This window comes from Saimiri boliviensis, chromosome 9, assembly GCF_048565385.1.
Source record: "Saimiri boliviensis isolate mSaiBol1 chromosome 9, mSaiBol1.pri, whole genome shotgun sequence".
Taxonomy (NCBI): Eukaryota; Metazoa; Chordata; class Mammalia; order Primates; family Cebidae; genus Saimiri; species Saimiri boliviensis.
This window is the reverse complement of record NC_133457.1, coordinates 37,911,836-37,931,249: the sequence shown is the minus strand read 5'-3', so window position 1 is coordinate 37,931,249 and position 19,414 is coordinate 37,911,836. Positions and strand designations below refer to the sequence as shown.

At 36.9% G+C, this 19,414-nt stretch overlaps 1 protein-coding gene across 1 annotated transcript in view; it reads left to right on the top strand.

Annotated features, from left to right (window-relative positions):
• The first annotated feature begins 2,045 nt into the window (after positions 1-2,045).
• Positions 2,046-19,414, top strand: part of ZNF385D (zinc finger protein 385D) — a 912,123-nt gene continuing 894,754 nt past the window's right edge. Inside the window, exon 1 of the mRNA XM_010335636.3 lies at positions 2,046-2,390. Coding sequence (XP_010333938.2) covers positions 2,285-2,390 — 106 coding nt within the window. The 5' untranslated portion in view covers positions 2,046-2,284. The remainder of the gene's footprint in view (positions 2,391-19,414) is intronic.

Genomic DNA, 19,414 nt, shown 5'->3' with positions numbered 1-19,414 from the left:
TTTAAGAAATCTCTCTTCTTCACATAATTGCTACATGTTGCTAGTTACATCTCAGCAATGTCTCTTTTTAAACACTCTATATTTCATTCTCCACAGCTGCTATCACTGTTCTAACCTTCAATATCTTTTACCTGGTGCTTCCACGGCCTCCTAAATGCTTTCTACAGATCAACTATTTTCTGGTTCTAGATCATCTTATTAACCTGCTATATCAGATTGATCTTTTTGGCGCATTCCTGATCATTGAGATCCTTTGCTCAGCATTTCTGGAGGGAAGTACAAATTGCTCAGGCTAGCAATTATAGCCCCACTTGATATCTTTCTCCTACTTTCCTCCATGCACTGTATATTCTGGGTAGAAGGATACACTACTCCCTTCCTTTTTGCCCCTGTCAGACAAAATCACATCATATTTTAAGGCTTCTGTCAAATGACTTCCCTTCAATGAAGTATCTCCAGACTTCACTGCCTTTTGAACTTCGCTAATGTATTTGGTGTTCTCTTCTGGCACCATACTCCACCTAATATGGCACTTATTGGTATGTTGTCAAATTTCTCCTTCAAAGCAGGAGCAGGACCAGTTTTGTTCACTCCCAGGAAAGGCCTTTACCACAGTAAATTAGGCTTAGTAAGTACTTCCTGAATTGAAATAGAAGGATGAGTGTTTAAATCCAGAGGAAAGCATGGAGAAAGAGAAAAGAGTCAAACTAACTTAACAGTCATGCTAATTCAAAACACAACAGATCTTTTGGTGCATTGACAATATTTTCTGTCTTTTTTTGTTCTTGGCATCTGCTCTTCGTGTTTGTCTGTGGGTTAGTAAATGATTTGGCTACTTGTTAATACACACTTGAACAGCCCTGCATGTCTGCAAAAGTCAATGATGGGTTCCTGGGAGGAACAATCTGCTCCTTAGAGGGTATTACTTACATTTTCTTTCTAAATGAGGGTGTGCTTGTGGGGTGGTCACCGTGGATTGTTTTTCAGAACTTCTCTTGAGAATATGTAGAGTGGTATATTGCAAAAATCTCTCTACCATTCCAACAGCATTAGTATTCACAATGATTTTATCAGGAGTAATTATTAATAACAATAATGAGAAGCTGCCCGTAGGGTATTTTATCCTTCGGCACTGTTTATAAGTTATTTGGCCTCCACAGCATCCTGAAACCCCATGAAAACAGGGCTTGTTTTGTTATTTCAGATTATCTTCCAAATAATAGCTCAGCTGACATTAGAGAGCAGGTTTATTTTGTTCGTTTGCGTTTTGTAACTCAAAATGTGGTTCTTAAATCAGCAGCCTCTGCCACACCATTCAAACTGCAGAATATCAGGCCTCACTCCAGACCTATTGGATGAAAATCAGAACTGTAACAAAAATCCCAAGGTTATTCCTGTGCAAAGCAAAGTTTGAAAAACACCCTCTTTAAGTCCTAGAACAGAGCAACAAAAGATATTTCATCTTTAGGGTACTTTACTGTGTGTGTCTGTGTGCGTGTGCGCGCGAGTGCGCCTCAGAAAGAGGGAGAGAGAGAGAGAGGAGACAGACAAGTAAGGGGAGAAAAATCTCAGTAGGTTATGGGTCTCTCTAGAGGGACAGGCATGTGGGATTTGTGGATGTGGGACTCTCCTGTATACTTGCAGTAGCTTCACCAGATTTCGTTGCAGCTGCTAAGATTGTTGAGGTTAACTGTTATTATAGTTAAATATAAGAGTTGAGAATGTGGGTGAAGTTGTTGTCAGGTACTGCACCCAAACCAGGATAAAGGAGCTAAGCACAAAAGGAAAGCCCTCCTTTGGAGCCTCACTCAACAAGCAGCTCACTCACAGCAGCTCACTCAAGCTCATTTCCAGTATCTCTAGTTTCTGGATGCATTTCGCCTCCTCGTGTTTCCCCTTAACGCCCACGACCCACTCACTCCTTTAAAGCTAGTTCTTCGCCTCTAGCCTCCAGGTTTCTTTACTTCTTGTCATCAGCCTCCCCGTCTCCCGGCAGCCCCCGGCCGCGGGCCCCTCCCTCCGCACGGGCTCGCACCTCTCCCCAGCCTGGTGCACCTGGGCTGACGCGGGCTCGGGACGCGTGCGGAGCGCCGCGAGCGCGGCGGAGGCAGAGGCGCGCTGACTGCCACCTCCAGCCGGTGCCGGAGGGACAGCACGCGCTGCGCAACGGGGACCCTCCTCCTCGGCCGCCGCTCACGGCTCGCGGCGACCACCGCCGCTGAAGCTGCGGGCTGGCAGCCGTGAGTCTCCCAGGACAGCCAGCCCCGGCGGCTGCTCCTCCCGGATGCCAGGGCCAGGGCGCCGGGCGGCCGCCAGCAGGAGAATGAAGAGCTCGGTGGGAGGAAGGAGAGAAAAGCTCCTGGGGGCGCCGAAATCTCAGTCCAGCCACGGTAAGTTGAGCGCAAAAAGAGGTGTTTCGGCTCAGGTGGCGGAGTTGGTTGGGGCGCCGGGCAGCGAGCTAGGGTTGCGCCCCGGCCGGATGCCAGGCGCGAGGGGCTGGGGCGCGCGTGGGGGGCGCGGAATGGACGTTCGCACCACCCAGACTTAGGACCACCTCCCGGGTATCCCGCGCCATCGGTCCACACCCCCTGCCTCTTCTGCTCGGTGCCCAAGGAGAAGAGAAAATGTGAGGTTGCGGCGCCAGAGTGAAGAGCGCGGAGCTTGAGGGTCTCAGGTCACAGCTCATTGCTGAGAACCAGGGGGTAGGGGAGGCCGTGGCAGCGGGGGGAGGTGTGGTCAGCCTGGTTCTGGCCAGAGTCGAAGGCTGGGCCACCTGGGAAGGACGTCCTGATGGCTGTCTCCCATTGGGTGTGTGCGGGACGTCCTCCCTCCTGGGGGGAAACCTGGCGAAGTTGTTGGGATAAAGAAACACAGCCGGACAGCTTCTTGTTTTCTTTTTATTTTGTCTTTTCCTAAAAAAAAAAAAAAAAAAAAAAAAAAAAAAAAAAAAAGGAGATGCACACGTTTTGAGGCCAGGGTTCGAAGCTGTTGAGTTATACGAAGCCTCCCTCCAAGGAAAAAACTTGGACATTTAGGGTGGAGTTGGGAGGCTGAGGTGAAGCCAGGGCCCCTGAATCTGATCCTTTTCTTGGCCATCTAGTGCTGCTTTTACGCCTCCATTGGGTACCTAGAGGACCAAATTAGGAGAGAGCACAGAGTTTGTGTACCTTTTGACCTCTTGCCTCTTGGGAGACGTTTTATTGTGTTTATAAATTTGGGTCAGAGGACACCTGCAGCCTCCAATACAGTTTTATCCTCTGTGAAATGCCCAATTCCAGATCAGTGCCCCTTACAGTTCAGGCTTGTCCACATCATGTGTTTCTGGAGATTGTGTTGATGGGTGTTTTAGCCTTAGCTGGTCTGTGATTTCAAACGAGTGATGTGTGGTTCCTGGGCATTTGAGTGTCTTCAGATTCTGGAGCCTTGAACTGCCTGAGGAGAGTATCTGACGTTCTGTAGGTGTAACTGAGGATCCTAGAGCTGGCTCTGTTATATGCTAATCCGTGGTGGTCCCGGGATGTGATGGGGAAAATCATCTCTGTTCTGCTGAGGCTATTTACTAGCTCGTCTGTTAAATATCCCTTTCAGGTGACCACCCAATTCTGGTTCACGATGTTTTCTAAAACCGACTGGAAAGGCCTCCCTCCCTCTGGGTTGTCCTGCCACTCTTTGGCCTCTGCTGGGTAATTCAGTCACACTACTTTGGTCTCTAAGCATGAAAGGCAAATATGGGTCATTTCAAATTATGTAGAATATAGATTGATGCAACACAGCATGTCTGGGGTTTGCTGCAATTTCTTCACATTTCTTTCCAGATGTTTTTCAGAAATTAACTTGAGCACTCTATTCATGGAGCTAAAATATAGACTGGGGGAATGGACAAACATCTTGAGTTAATGTAATATCTCAGATTTAAGGAAATGAAGTGCTGGAAGTTGTCTGTGTTAGGAGAAAGAGACCTGAGCCAAAAATGAGAGCTTCTGAATTACTTTTGCTCTATGACAATGTGGCTGAGGGATCTTTGGGGTTACTTAATAATAACACCCAAAATGTGTTTCCCATTCACTGCACACCAAACTTTACAGCTACCGTGAATGCATAACAATCCCAAGAAGGTGGTGGTGTTACCATCTCCATTCTGTAGACAAGGAAAAGGAGCTTTAGAGGTGTTAAATTGGGAAAAGTCTCAGAGTTAGTGTTTAGTAATCCAAGATTGCAGAACTCCAAAGGCAGTTGTTAACCCCCACACAACCTCTTTGAGTCTCACTTGATAAACAAGAGTAATAGATCTGAGTTCTAATTCCATGAAAAATTTGTACTGTGATGATAATATAGGTTGATTCATACACAGCCATCTCAGGTATTTAATATAATTATAATATAATTCTGTTGAATGCAGAATTTGAGATATGAAATCAAATAAAAATTGTGTGGCCCTTATATAATTCAGTCTGCCAGCTCTAGAGAGGGCAGAACACTGAGATCTTAGTGTTCATCTTGAATGACGTTCTTTGAGTCCTGTTATTGTAAATCAATACTGCTATATTATAGCCTTTGTCTTAACAATGTGATTTATAACATCAAACATGTCTGGTGCTAACATCATATTTGTATGACTATGGAGTTATACTGAGGTCTACATGAACACTTTCATATATCAGCCAGCTTATAATTAAAGCTCAGATCCTGACAGGATTTTAAATTTCCATTAAGAGGTACAAGCAGCCCTTTTTAAAATTTCCTTTTTATTTTCAAAACAATTACTCCCCCTGCTGTGATTTGCTATTTACCAGGTGCATCGAAAGTTCAGTAATAAAAATATTTGCAATTCAAGAAAACATGGTGTTTCATCAGTAGTAACAAAGATTAGATGATTCACATCTAACCTGGGGCTTTTTAAAAAAATTTAATCAAAATGTTGCATTTCTCATTGCTAAGTGTATGCAGGTAGCTGAGTATACAGCATCCATTGTTTGCTTGCAATCTCCAACTTCATAAACTCATTACTCATGAATTCTTCAGCTAAGTAATGTTAGTACCTGTCTATAAAGATTTTGAAGTTTTGAAAGTAGGAGTAAGAATAAGATACATGTGCCATGTTTCTTCACTAGCTGTAATTATGCTTTAAGAGTGATGATATATTTTAAGTCACAGATCTGATTTGCCCGTACATGAATTGAATTATCAAATAAAAGTTGTATAAACCCATTGAGATGCTAATGCTATTAATATTCCAAATGTGGAAACGGCTTTGGAAAATAGAAAATCTTTGAGAAATTAAAGATATTTTACTATGTTTCACTGTACTTGCATGGTATCTTACTGTTTTCAAATAAATCTGCATGTCTCATAACTTGCCTAGAGATTTGTTTTATTTTTTTGGCAGTAGGTAATGAGGTTTTTGTAGTAGTTAACATATTTAACCTTAGAACAGTATTAAAGTAATGAAACTAATTATCAGCTTGAATTGTCAAACTGCAAAGTATTTTATGACAAAAGGAGTCTTGTAAATGGTTAGCCTTATAATTACACATATGCTCTATTGTTTTAAAAATATTTGTTTCATATTCACACAATAGGATTAATATTTTATTTGATATTATTTGGTGATTTGAACAATCAGATCTCTGAGGGTAATTTAAGCTCCATAAACATGAGTCGCACTGACATCCCAGATTGAAGAAACTAATATTGGAAAAGGATCTGTAATTTTTAATGTTTCAAGAGCTTGGAACTCAAGGTAGATGGTACTTCTTAGTTTTCTAACAAGGACTCTAAAGTGAGAGACTGAATAAAATAAAGCTGGCGAGTTGAAAAATCAAGCAAGTGCTTAAATTGCCACTTAGGAAGCAGAGATCAGCTTCTGTAGATTACACACCCAAACCTGCCAGTGCAATTTGTATTTTTAACAAGTAGATGATACACTGGAGATCATTTAAATCATTCTAGTACATTAAAAATGTATTTATTTCTACTTTTTTAGAGCCTGGTAAAACTAGTGATGTCTTCTTGCCTTGGAGTCAATGTTTATATCTTCCCCCAAATTCATGTTGTGAAGCCCTAACACCTAATGGGATAGTATTTGAGGTGAGACCCTTGGGAAGTGATTTGAGTTAGACATGGTTATAAGGGTAGAGCCCCATAATGGGATTAGTTCTCCTACAAGATGAAGAAGAAATGAGGGCCCTCCTTTTGTCATGTGAAGATGCAGCAAGAAGATACCCATCTGCAGACCAGAGGGCCCACCCCGGTCATTGAATCTGCTGGCTCCTAGATCCTGGTCTTCACAGCCTCCAGAACTGTGAGAAATAAATGTTTGTTGTTTAGACACCTAGTTCATAGTATTTTGTTATAGCAGCCCATACTTATTAAGATACCATTTTGGAATAACTCATGATTACCATAAAAACTTTGCAATGAGAGTAAGTTGAAGGACACCTAGAGGCAGAAAGGAATCAAATTATTTTATAAAGCCTTTATCCTATTTTAAATGTAGTTTTAATCATATTCAGATAATTCTTTACCACTTCTAGTAGTTTGCCTAGATTGGGGCATGTTTCAAAGAGCATCTTATTCCTAACCTCGTGATAAACCAGTAGACCAGGCATCCCCAAACTATGGCCCGTGGGCTGCATGCGGCCCCCTGAGGCCATTTATCCGGCCCCCTGCGGCACTTCAGGAAGGGACACCTCTTTCATTGGTGGTCAGTGAGAGGAGCACAGTATGTGGTGGCCCCCCAATGGTCTGAGGGACAGTGAACTAACGGTGTAAAAAGTTTGGGGACGCCTGCAGTAGAGTATACTAGAACACAGTTTTAGAATGGGAGAGAGCCCTTTAGATTGCTTAATTGCTTTATTACTTTACCTATAATGTCATTCTTCCACATGTTCAATTTTTTTTTTTTTTTTTGCCTTATTTGGAACCCACAGGGACAGTTCTCTTTAATTCTATCTATTAAAACAAGCCAGCACACAGAATTTCAAAACAGGTCTTTTCAGTGAGAAGTTTGCAGTAAGGCAGTTTTCATTTTCCTTCCTTGCAGTTATGTAGCCCATCTTTCAGGAAACAGTACTGATCTTGATGTACCTTGATCAGTCATTAGACCTATTTGTCCCTGTGAGAGTAAAATACATTGTTACGGCACAGTGTTAGGAAGCTCCATTTGAGGATTTTCCTGAGAGTCTCTCATAACATGAGGTCAGATGTTCTCTGTTAAGTTTTTTTGGTGATCTTATCATGTGTTTTAATTTTATTACCAAAGAATCATTTGCTGCAGTTTTTATAATAGAAGAGATTATTAGCTATTTCTTTTTCCTTTGCTCCTCCAGCAGTCTCCCATCTATCCTCAACTGAAAAGAAAGAAAAAAGAATAACATGCATCTTTTCTTTCAGGTGCTCCTTAAACATAAGAATAACACAGGAAACTCCAGAAGTCATCCTGAAAAAAAAATACAGATTTTAAAATTGTATTTAGTTAAGTACAACTTCCAGAAGTTAGCAGTCTCAGTTTCGTAAAGCCATCCAGATCATCTGGAATTTAAAGAATAAAGGTTCCATGTACTGGACCGAGTTCTTGGGCGGCTATAAATTCTACATTCATAGTAAATTCATAGTACATTCTATTCGTAGTAGAATTTGACATCAAGGTCGTAGAGAAAAATAGTTGTTTAGTTAGCATGGTATAGAATTTTAAGAGGTATGACTCTGAGAACTAGATGGCCTGGATTTGAATCCTTGTTTTTTTTGTATTTGTTGTTGTTGTTGTTGTTGTTTTGTTTTGTTTTTGTTTTTTTAAGTGGTGAGAATTTAGTCAGTGTATCACATCTTTCTTTACTTCAGTGTCCTCATCTATAAACTAGTGATAATAAATCTCAGCACTGATTGAAGACTTAATAAGGTTATACACATAAAGTGTTTTGAATAGTGTCTAGTACCTAGTAAGATAAATGTTAGCCATTTTTATTTTCATCATATATTAGTTTCCTAGGGCTACTGTACCAAGATCGTCATAAACTTGGAGGCTTAAAACAACAGAAATTTCTTCCTTCAAGACTCTAGAGGCCAGATGTTTGAAGTTAGTATCACTGGCCAACAGCCAGATGCTGGCAAGGCTTTGCTCTCTTAGAAGGCTTTAGGGGAAAATCTCTTCCTGGACTATTCCAGCTTCTGTTGGCATTCCTTGGCTTGTGAACACATCAATCCAATCTTGGCCTTTGTCTTCACTGCCTTCTTCTCTGAGTATCTACTAATCTCCTTTTGTTTCTCCCTTATTAAGGACATTTGTATTTGCATTTAGGGTCTACCCTGACAATCCAGGATAATCTCCCCATTTAAAAATCTTTAATAACATATGCAAAGACCTTTTTTTCCAAATAAGGTTATCATTTACAGCTTCCAAGGATTAGAAATTGATATATTTTCAGTAAGGGCTGGAGAGTACAGGAATGGGGGGAGAATACGCATTATTTTGTCTATTATAATCATCATCTTTTAAAAATATATTACGTTGATGTATGAAAAGACAGCAGAACCAACATAAATAAAATGTAAAATTTGCAGAAAGAACCAGAAATTTATTTTTAAAGTATATTATTTTAACCTCTTTTAATTTTGATCAGATTTTGAATAAAAGATATACAGGGCAATCAATTATTTTCTGCTCTCTTCACCCTAACGCACTCAATAAATATTTTGCAAGTGATGACTGTGTGCCTGGAAAGTGCTAGTGCTGGGAATATCAAAGTTGACAGAAAGAGACTGTCCTCATGGTGTAAAGACCAGTGTGTAAATAATAGCATTACTTTAGGCAAGGACTATCTTACCAGTATTGAGTACTTTTATTGGGTCTAATTGGCTCTTTATGTTTAACCTCAGCATTTTAGGAGAAAGGAAGTATGACTAAACTAATGTTAGTGATAAGAAATTATACCAAAGAATATGCACAGACAGGAAGGGCCAAATTTTAAACTTTGCTTCCTCTGATTGATTGTACTGTATATGACTTGAAACAAGATGAAGAATCAAGACAAGCGTAAAAAGTAAATACAAATAATTTTTATAAAGATAAACATCTCGTCGACTGACCACATAATGTAATTACATAGAAATGTCAACTAATGAGATGTTCTGGTTAATTGGGCTTTGGTTTAACCAGAAAAGTAAGAACCATTTTTTAGAATACTTTTTTGTTTTCCAAAATTTTTTCTTAGCTATTTGTTGATATTCTGGCCTCAGTGAATAGACAATATTTACTTATTTATTTATACTTTATCTTCTTTTTATTTTTTATTATATCTAATATGAAATTTACCATCTTAATAATTTTAAGTGCACAGTTCAGTGGACATTCACATTGTTGTGCAAGCATCACCACCACCCATCTCTAGAACTCTTCATCTTGCGAAACTGAAACTCTATCACCATTAAATAATTGTTTCCATTCTTCCCTGCCCACAGTCCCTGGCAACCACCATGCTATTTTCTGTCTCTATGATTGATTTTGATTAAGTACCTCATAAAGGTGGAATCATACAGTATTTGTCTTTTGGTAATTGGCTTATTTCACACGATTTCATCCATTTTGTAACGTGTCAGAATTTTCTTCCTTTTTAAGGCTAAATTATACTTCACTGTGTGTATATATGACACTTTGCATCTCCTGTCAACTGTCCATGGACACTTGGATTGCTTTGGTTTAGCTGTTGTATAAAGCTGTTTCAGTTTAATGCTGCTGTAAACATGAGTGCACAAATATCCTTAAGACTCTACTTTCAGTCCTTTTGAATATACTCAGAAGTGGAATTGCTAGGTCATGTAATATTTCTAATACTTTGAGGAACTGTCATACTGTTTCCACAGTGGTTGTACATGTTTTGTTTCCACCAGAAGTGTACAAGTTTTCTAATTTTTCCACATCTTCACCAGTGCATATTTCCTATTTTTTGACAGTAGCTATCCTAATGGGAGTGAAGCGATATCTAGTTGTAGTTTTGATTTGTATTTTCCTTATGATTAGGGATGTTGACTCTCTTTTCATGTGTGCTTATTAGCCACTTGTGTATCTTCTTTAAAGCAACCATTTGAGTCCTTTGCCCATTTTTAATCAGGTTGTTTTGTTGTTGACTTTTTCCATGTATATTCTAGACATTAATCCCTAATCTGATATATGATTTGTAAATATTTTCTCCCATTCTGTGGTTATCTTTTGTACGTCTTTTTTGCACAAAATTTTAAGAGTTTCATAAAGTCCTATTTGTCTGTTTTCTTGTCATTGTTGCCAGTGCCGTTGATGTCATATCCAAAAACTCATTGTCTATTCTAAATCTTTTTTCTTTAGTAATGGGTTTAAGCTGTCTTTAAAAAGTATGTAAAGTATTACTAAATTAAATTCCATAAAAATAAAAGCCTAGAATGAATATGAAATAACTATAATTACAGACTAAAATATGAGTACTATCACAAACACGATGTTGAGCATCAAGAGGTAGAAACCCAAAAAAGCATGATTCATTTACATAAAGTTCAATATTAAGTAAAGCTAACTTACAAGCACATCGTGGTTAATGTTGAGGGAGAAGGTAAGATGCCGAAATGTTTCATTTCCTGTTTGGGGGTGTTGGTTACCTAGGAATGTTTACTTGTAAAAATTCATTGAGTTGTATTAATATGATCTATGCAGAACTCTGTACTTGAATTATACTTTTAAAAAGTTTGAAAAGTTAAGCATTGGGATGCTTACAATAAAGAGAAATTCCCTTGAGAGTAAGAAACGTAAGTAAAGAAGTACTCAAACTTATGTTCTGTAAGAATACACATTCACCAGACTTGGTCCATCAATTTAACCGTAAATTTTTAAACAGCCATTAGACTCAAAGAAGCAGATAGAATCAGAAGATTATTTTTTCCAGAAAAAGAGATCATTCTTGGTACTGAGTCTTAAAAAATGTTTCTCATGCATCTTCATAAAGAAGGAATGGAATGGCCCACTGAGCAACATCCTTGTTAATGTAGCAAAGATTGAATAGGAATCATACTTAAAGAATATAAAGAAGCTTAGTTACTAGTTGCCTCCTTGTCTGACTTCAACTGTTTTAATTTCTAGTATGATGAGGGCTACATACCTCTTAGACAATGCCCTATCAATTTTGCCCCATCTAATGATGCTTTTAACAGTGGGTGCTGGTCAGTGAGCTTGAGCTTGTGTATTCTCACAAATTCTTAGTGCTGATAGACTTTGTGATGGTTTAGAAGCCGGGGTCTGCTTGACTCTTTGGGGAATCTGAGAAAAGGGATTCCTTCCAGAAAAAAAAAAAAAAAAAAAAAACTGTACCTCTAAGATGGCAGTAGCCAGCAAGGTACAGTGGACAAGGTCCAGGCAGTGGTAGACCTTGCCCTCTACTGCCATCTCAGAGATATACACTCTTGCCTGGAAAACAGCCATTTCTCAGGTTCTCCAAAGGGAAACTTACTAAGAAGTAATAAGTATGATACAGTGAACTAACTTGGACTTCCCTTGATAATTCAGTTCTTTTCAGGTCTTGTTGAGAATCAGTAATCACGACAGTGAGTTCTGTGACGTTAGAGATTGTGTTTTATTAATCTTTCTGCCTTCTGCAATGCCTGTCAGTGCCTTAAAAAAAGTAGGTGCCCCCAAACATTTGTGAAACAATTAAATTATGCTGCCTGGCAGACATAGAGGTTGTAGAAAATTCAGTTGAATAGCTCTCAGAGTCTAAACACATTCTGCAATTTGCCTTAAAAACAGTATCATACCCCCTCAGATATTGATATGCCTTTCCATTTGTTCTCTCCCAAATAAAGTAGACACATCTCAGTTACTGGGTAATTGACAGCTTCTAGTAGATTGAATTTCAAAAGTATTATAGGACCTCATAAAGAAGAGTTTCACCTTAGAAAATTGCTTTCAAAATACAATTTTTCAGTTCCTATGGAATTTGGTGAATGATTGGATCTGTAACAATATTTTATTAGTGGCATAATTCTTAATTACATATTAATCAGAAATTATGTCTAAGGTGACATATTTCACTTTGATTCTTCATAAAAAATCAATACAAGTTAATGTGAAGAGATGATACTTAAAGAGTTTTCCCTTTTTAGATTATAAATTAAAACATGTGTTCTTAATTTAAATTTTCAAAAATTGAAGAACCACTCAGGACTACAAAAAAAGCCAGGAAAAAGAATTCTTTTCTTAAAAGGTTGCCCTTAACAAAAGTAAAAGTTTCTGTAATTCAGAATTTTTAGCTGACACAAAAGATTTGAGCACCTTTGGAGCTAAACCTGTGATGCTGAGAAAACCAAATAGCCTACACTCACATTAATGTATTAATATAATTATAACTAATAACAAAAACCTGCCATTAGAAATAATGGGATTTACATTTCTATGTATATTTAGAGCAAACTGTTTTTATTTTTTCCTCTAGTTCACATACTAAAAACTTAAATTGAAATACTATTTTACAGAACACAAAAGTTACAGTTGGAATCATTTTTTCTTCCCACAAATTAGGTGAATAGGCATTACCATTAGCTATTTTTTTTTTTGATAAGGACACAAAGTAAGAAAGGTCAAGTGATTTTCCAGATCAAGTAATTTGTGGGTAGCAACATTAAATAGTGAACTATTTTTGACTCAAAGCCTGGTGTTCTCTCTGCTGCCCTGAATAGTTCCCTTCTCTTTCTACATACAGAGAAATAGCTTCTGCTAAGTCTATCATACATTGGAATGATTTACTGGAGGAAAATGATAGTACATGAATGGAGTGGAGATGAGAATAATCAATAAATGACAGTTTAAGGGAGCACTTATGAAACTTTAATTTGAAAACTGCTTCAGAATATACTCCTAGATAGGCTTCATAACCATACTCATATTTGATGTGAAGATAAACTACTTTTATGTCAATGCTGAAGTGACTTTAGCAGTTTTGTACCTTGATGTGGTCCTTAAGGAAAATTGTCAGGACTGTTAATAAGTTTCTAAATTGATTAGGCTAATTTGGTACTCTAAAAGAGACCTTCCTATAAATTAATACTACTTATTACATTTTGATTACAGCAAATTGCTTGCTTTCCGTGCCCAAGTTTGAAAGTTTCCAGTCTCTGCATTTTTGTCCTTTCCCAGTTGTTGGCTTTCTGTTTGGTCCTGACACATCGGAACAATGAATCATCTTGTCCATTAGCTGAGTTTGGAAATTCTGTGTTATTCAATGAATTTGTTTTTACATCATCCCTTTGATAATTCAAAACCTGGCAACTTTATTTTCTCAGATGTGTTTTTGATGCAACATCAACTAGTTTTGTTTCGAGCAGCAAAGGCTGTGACTTTTTATCCTTAAGAATCAAATGGGATATTTTAATAATCGACATTATGTTTCAGAATAGTAAAAGGTTTGGGCAGTAATAGTGATCTCTAGAGGGGTCACATAATCAAATATTATTAGAAGTTTCTCAATTTATATAACCTGAAGGAAACACAAACGTGCCAACTGAGTGATCACCCCGATTAATCGCATCTCATAGGAATACAACTATTCATTTCTCTTTCGTAAATTCCCACCAAAGGAGAGTCTAGACTTTAAAGCTGAAGTTCTGTTTCTTGGTTTCTAACAGTTATAGCATGAACAGAAATAGAGGAGTGAGACAATGTATGCCAACACAAAGAACCCTTCATGCTCCCTACTGTGAATAGGACATATGGGGGCATTGGTATTTGTTCCACCTTGAAAGAGTTTTTAAGACTTCATGTCATTACTTCATTGCTAAAATAAACAGTCATGAATCTTAGAAGCTGGCTATTACTAAGGTTTTAATAAATGAAGTCTAAGAAATGATAATAGTAATGTTAAAATTTGGATGATGGTTGTCGAGCGTATAGAGAACACAGTGGAGCATGTCCTTTAAGATACCGCCAAGCACTGTGCAATCTTTATTGTTTTTGGAGGTAAACCTGTGATGCTGACTTCATGAGTGTGTGTGTGGATGGGAGTATAAGGTATGCATACAATCTGAAACAGTTTGGAAGTCATTGAGAGGCTAGTTTGAGGATGACTTGGCATACCTTCATGGAAAATCATACAAGTAGTTTGGCCTAAAAGAATATAAGTACCAGGCACATGCTTTAAAGAAAGAAATAATGCTCTTCATTACCAGCTGTGGTTTATTTAGCTTTAGGCTTTTTAGTTCCGGAAATTTTTCAGAAAATGAGACAAGTTGCAAGAATTAAACTGTGAATACTTTCCAAGAAATCATCAGAACCATTACCAAAGAAGATACGGTTGAATCTAGTCAAGTGCCCTTAATAGTCACAGTAATCCCAGCTGAAATCGTTTCTTGTTTGTAGCTTTGCTCTGGCCTTCCATTCATGTTTAAAAACTGGCTTCATACATACATTTAATAACTCAACTATACATTAAAAATACCTTTTTATTGAACATTATGTTGCCTCTAATACATATATCCATTTCTCTCTTGTAACTCGGGTTTAAAAAATAGTCATATGGCCAAGCAACATAAATGATACTATAAATTCATTTGTTTATATATGTTTCATAACTAGTTTCCTTATCAATAAGAGATTTAGTATCCATATAGAACATTATTTCCTATCATTTTAACTGGCATTCCCATTATTATCTCAAACTGAATTCATCATTTTACCCCTAAATTCAGCTCCACTTCTTCTTGACATGACTGTCTTTCAATATCAAGGCTTTCTCAGAGTTTAACTATTTCTGCACAGTTAAATAGTAGATACCAATCTTGATACACAATGAGTTACAATGATTGCTCAATTTTAATCATATATTAATTAATAAGGGGAACCTAAAAGGGTCCCATCATTAGTATTGTTACATTCCTTTTCTGGAAATCACAATTGCTGAGACCATTCCTAAGTTTCATCAATATGCCCAAGGTAGTAGAACCTCTGAAAATATTCAAGGAAGACTTTGCTTCAAAATGAAAATCTTGTTTGTTCTTTTACAATACTAATACCTGCTCATTTTTTAGGTGGTATTGGATTCTACAAGACAAAAAACTCTTGCATGTTGCATAAGAATACCTCTGTGTTTATTTTGAGTTAATGGAATCAATTACAGCCTTCTCCTAGCATTAGCTAATGATAGTAGATCTAAAATGGCCACTGAGATAAGTTATTCCACATTGCATTGTCATATTGTTTCCAGTAAATAAGTTAAAATAACCATAGTTTTCAGGTTTTTTTGTTTTTGTTTTTTGTTTTTTGTTTTTTAATACAGATAGTCAAGGCAGTATACTTTTTTGTCTAATGTCAGAAGGGATCATTTGGTTGAATTTCCTGGGTACTGGGCCTGGATATGTAACCAGATGTCTTGTAGGGTTATGATACCTAGACACTAATTCATACAGATGGTTCCAATAACTGTGGAGGTGAGTGTTTTCTTTTGTCATTTAACATTTAAGCCCCAACTAGGCATCCGTTATCAATGCTGTTCAGTCGTTGCAATCCCCAGTAACTCTGTTACTATAAAGGCCATTCTAAATTTTTCCTTGTTTTTTAAGTCCTCCGTCCAATGCCTGCCTAAAATATTATCTGATTTTTGCTTCTCAGATGAAATAAAGACCATTAGGTGAGCAAATCTCCAACATTTTTAGTACAAATCTCCACTCTATTTACCACCATTTTGATTCAAATCTCCTCATTTCAAAAGGAGTGCTGTCCCACGTCCACTTATTTTGTGATCCTACCTCCTCCTGGTGCTGCCTAGGCAGTTCATCAATTACTCATCCTCTCTCTTAAAACTTCACTCTCTCCTTCCATCTGCTCTCCAGCCAGACCTGCTGTATTGTCTTCTATATAGAATAACTTTCTTCAAGCTGCTACTTGAAGTTGCAGAATGCAACTTTGAACAAAGTTTCATTTTGTTCAAAAATAAGGCCATGTTCCTTGAATATTTACAGAGACTGTGCCACCTTGGGCATTTAATGGAAGTTAGGACTTTACTCAACGGTGATGAGAGCTCTCCTTGGAATTGTTGTCAGACTTTTGAAAAGGGTGGTATCTATGCTTTGTCTTCATTTTCTCACCTCAATTTGTCATATTTCTGAGATAATTTTTCAATTATTGCAAGTGAACTTTGCGTCACATCCAAAAATCTCTTTTCAGTATTACTTCTTGAACATGCTGAAATATTTGACACTGCTGACTGTTCCTGTTATTCATTCAACAAATGTGTATTAAGTGCCCAGTACTGCATAAGGTACAAACTGGAAATACGGATGTAATTCAACATTTTCTTTCCAGGAGCTCAAAGGTAACTGGGAAAGAGAAAAATAGACCATTTAAAATATAGCATATCAAATTCTTGTAATGCTTAAATCTATTTACTCTAATTTCTTGTTCTCCTTCTTCCGATTACTTAGAAGGATTGCAATTCTCCACTCCCTTGAAGTTAGGTTATTCCAGCAGTTACGTTAATGGCTGTGGCCAATAAAATGTAAATGGAAGTGATGTGTCATTTCTGGCAGAAGATGTTAAAAGTTGGTGTGTGATTTGCTAAGGTTCCTTTTTCTTGTCAAGAGACAAACAGATGGTGAAGCCTTTGTCAACCTGTTACCCTGAAAGAATGAGTTGGAACAGAGGGCCTGCTGATCTGATATGAATATATTGAGGGAACAAGAAATAAGTTTTTGTTTCTTTAAGTTACTAAGGTTTTACAGTTTTGTTACTTCAGCATAACCTAGCATGTCCTAACTGATGTAATGTTATATTGGAAAAGTAAATAAGACACTGTAAAGATATAACTGTATGCTTTCAAGCATTTATGTCTGCACTTCCAAGCTTTCTATGAAACATTTCAAACTGAATATTCCAAAGTCACCTTAAACTCACCACATTAAAAAGAATTTCCTAAGATTATAAAAATATTTGCTTGATAATAGGTGACATTAATTTATCTGTCTTGCATCTAATTGAAAGGTAGTAGAGGGTCTGTGAGAAAAACCTGTCCACAACCAACCACAGATATTTCTTAGTGCATTTATTGCTATAATCAGAACTACTCTTCAGTTTGTATTTTCTTCCTTAAAAACTTCCTGAAACTTAAAAACAATTCAAGATCACATAGAGACTTGGAGATAATGATATGCTTTGGTCTATTTTTCTTCCTATCTGAAGTCTGCATTGTATTAAGACAGGAAAAGTACTATGTAATTATGTATGTGAACTTCTTGATAATCAGTGATGGAATTTTCTCTTTATGTGCTAATGCTTATTCTTACACTTTTTCATATAATAAATATGCTAAGTAAATTGTTTCTATTGTAACTTGCTATCTTGTTTCCTATACATACTGAAGATAAGGCATTATCTGGATAGTAAATGTTTTACTCACTTAACAGTAGATTCTGATTTTATTATCACTCAAACCTCCCGTTCTTCATATATGATATTGTCTTATTCATATATGATATTATCTTATTCTCTCCTTTAAATTTTTACCTGGATCTACTTTGTAAAATGTTCAGAGCTTGCTTGCTTTCTTGCTTGCTTTCTTTCCTTTCTACCTTTCCTTCTTCCTCCCTCCCTTCCTCCCCCTCTCTATTTATTTCTATCATCTATCTAATAACTTTGAATTGACTAAACTCAGAACCATCCCATTTGGTTGGCATTATCGGTATTATCTTTGATTTGTCATAGATTCTTCTATTCCCATCTCTTAAGGAATTAAACCATACCACTTTCTACTCTATGTATTATCTATCTATCTAATGTTGATATAAGACTTGTAACCATATCTTTATATTTCCGTGAATTCTTAACTGTAAAGATGATCGGTTGGGAAACAAAGTTCTAGCACAGAAGACCTGCTGGAATCTCATTGAGACAGAGGTTTTCATAGCCACGGCCAGCATTGTGTCTGGCCTCTTTTCTCTCTGCCTTCTTTCTCCCTTTCACCTTCCGTAGATTTACCATCACTATTTGCTGCCCCATTTCAAATACCTACTGTAAAATTCTTTCCTTAAAACAATCAGGGGATACTAAAAGAGAAGTAATACACTTGAAACAACAGCATATGCCAAACTTTTCATGCCATTCTCATTGAAATATGTCTTCTGTGTGGTTTGCTGTTTTTCATGTGTAGACCATTTAACAAATGTCCGATAATAAGGCAAAACAGAGTACCTATGAGGTATAAACATAGATGCATTGGTATGTGGTATTTGTATGGTGTGGTCTCTTGAGTTCTACCTCCACACAGTCCTTGGAATTCAAAGTAGTTAAATCTCAAACTGCTTAAAACATGCATATTTGCTTACAGAGATTCATACACCTACACAAATTAAGAGGTTTTATTCTGCATAGATTTTTTTACATGCTTGATCTTTGAAAATAAGTTGGACATACTTTTAGCCTACATGCAGAGAGCTACTGCTTACAAGATAACACACAGAATTTACTGAGTTCTGTGTCTATTTGCTGTAATAAAGTTTTTCATGTTTTGTAGCTTGTGTAGTTTCATGACTTGAAAATAAATTGTTCTTTGTCAACAGGCTCTACTGTTAAATTTGTGATATGTGGTATATTGTGTATCCTAAAAATCTGTTTTTAATTATTCCTTGAGTTAAGAGCAAGTGAATATTTCTTTCTTATACTCAACAGATGATTTAATTTTATTTTTGTATACTCCTGTTTTATGCTATTTCTTATATCCTACATTGTTTTCATAGGTCTGGCTGTTGTTTTACTGGAATACAAAACAAGTAACTATGTTAGAAAGAATATGTGTGATGTAAAATATAGAAGTGCAGATTCAGATGAGTCTGCCAAAGACTTGAAAACATATATCCAGAGCTTTAAATACCTGCATGTTATTTGATCTAACAAATCAACTCATGGAAATTTCTTCTGAAATGTATTTTTTAATGAAAGTATCTCATACAGATAGGCTTTGATTATAAGTTTATAGTTGCAGCTTTGCTGCAGGGTGATGGAGACTATATAAAGGACCTCAAATGCATTCCAATAGTGTGATACATGATATGGCAGAAAATACATCTATTGACATTGAAATACACTTTCTATATTATAAGTAAATATAGAGGATCACAAATAAATGTATAATAGCTTTCAGATTATCCAATTTTATAATTAAACTTGTATAATACAGGGTCCAATCAGTGTTGTTCAGTAGAACTTTATGCTATGAGGGTAGTGTTCTTTCTATATCTGTGTTTTCTGATATTGTAGCCATGAGTGACACATGTGGTTAGTGCAGCTAAGGAACTGAATTTCAAATTTTGCTTAAATTAAAGAACCACAACACCATATTAAAAAGCACAGATACAGAAGACTATTATACTCCAAGGACTGTATGATGATTGCTTCTGGTAAGGAGTCATTGATTAT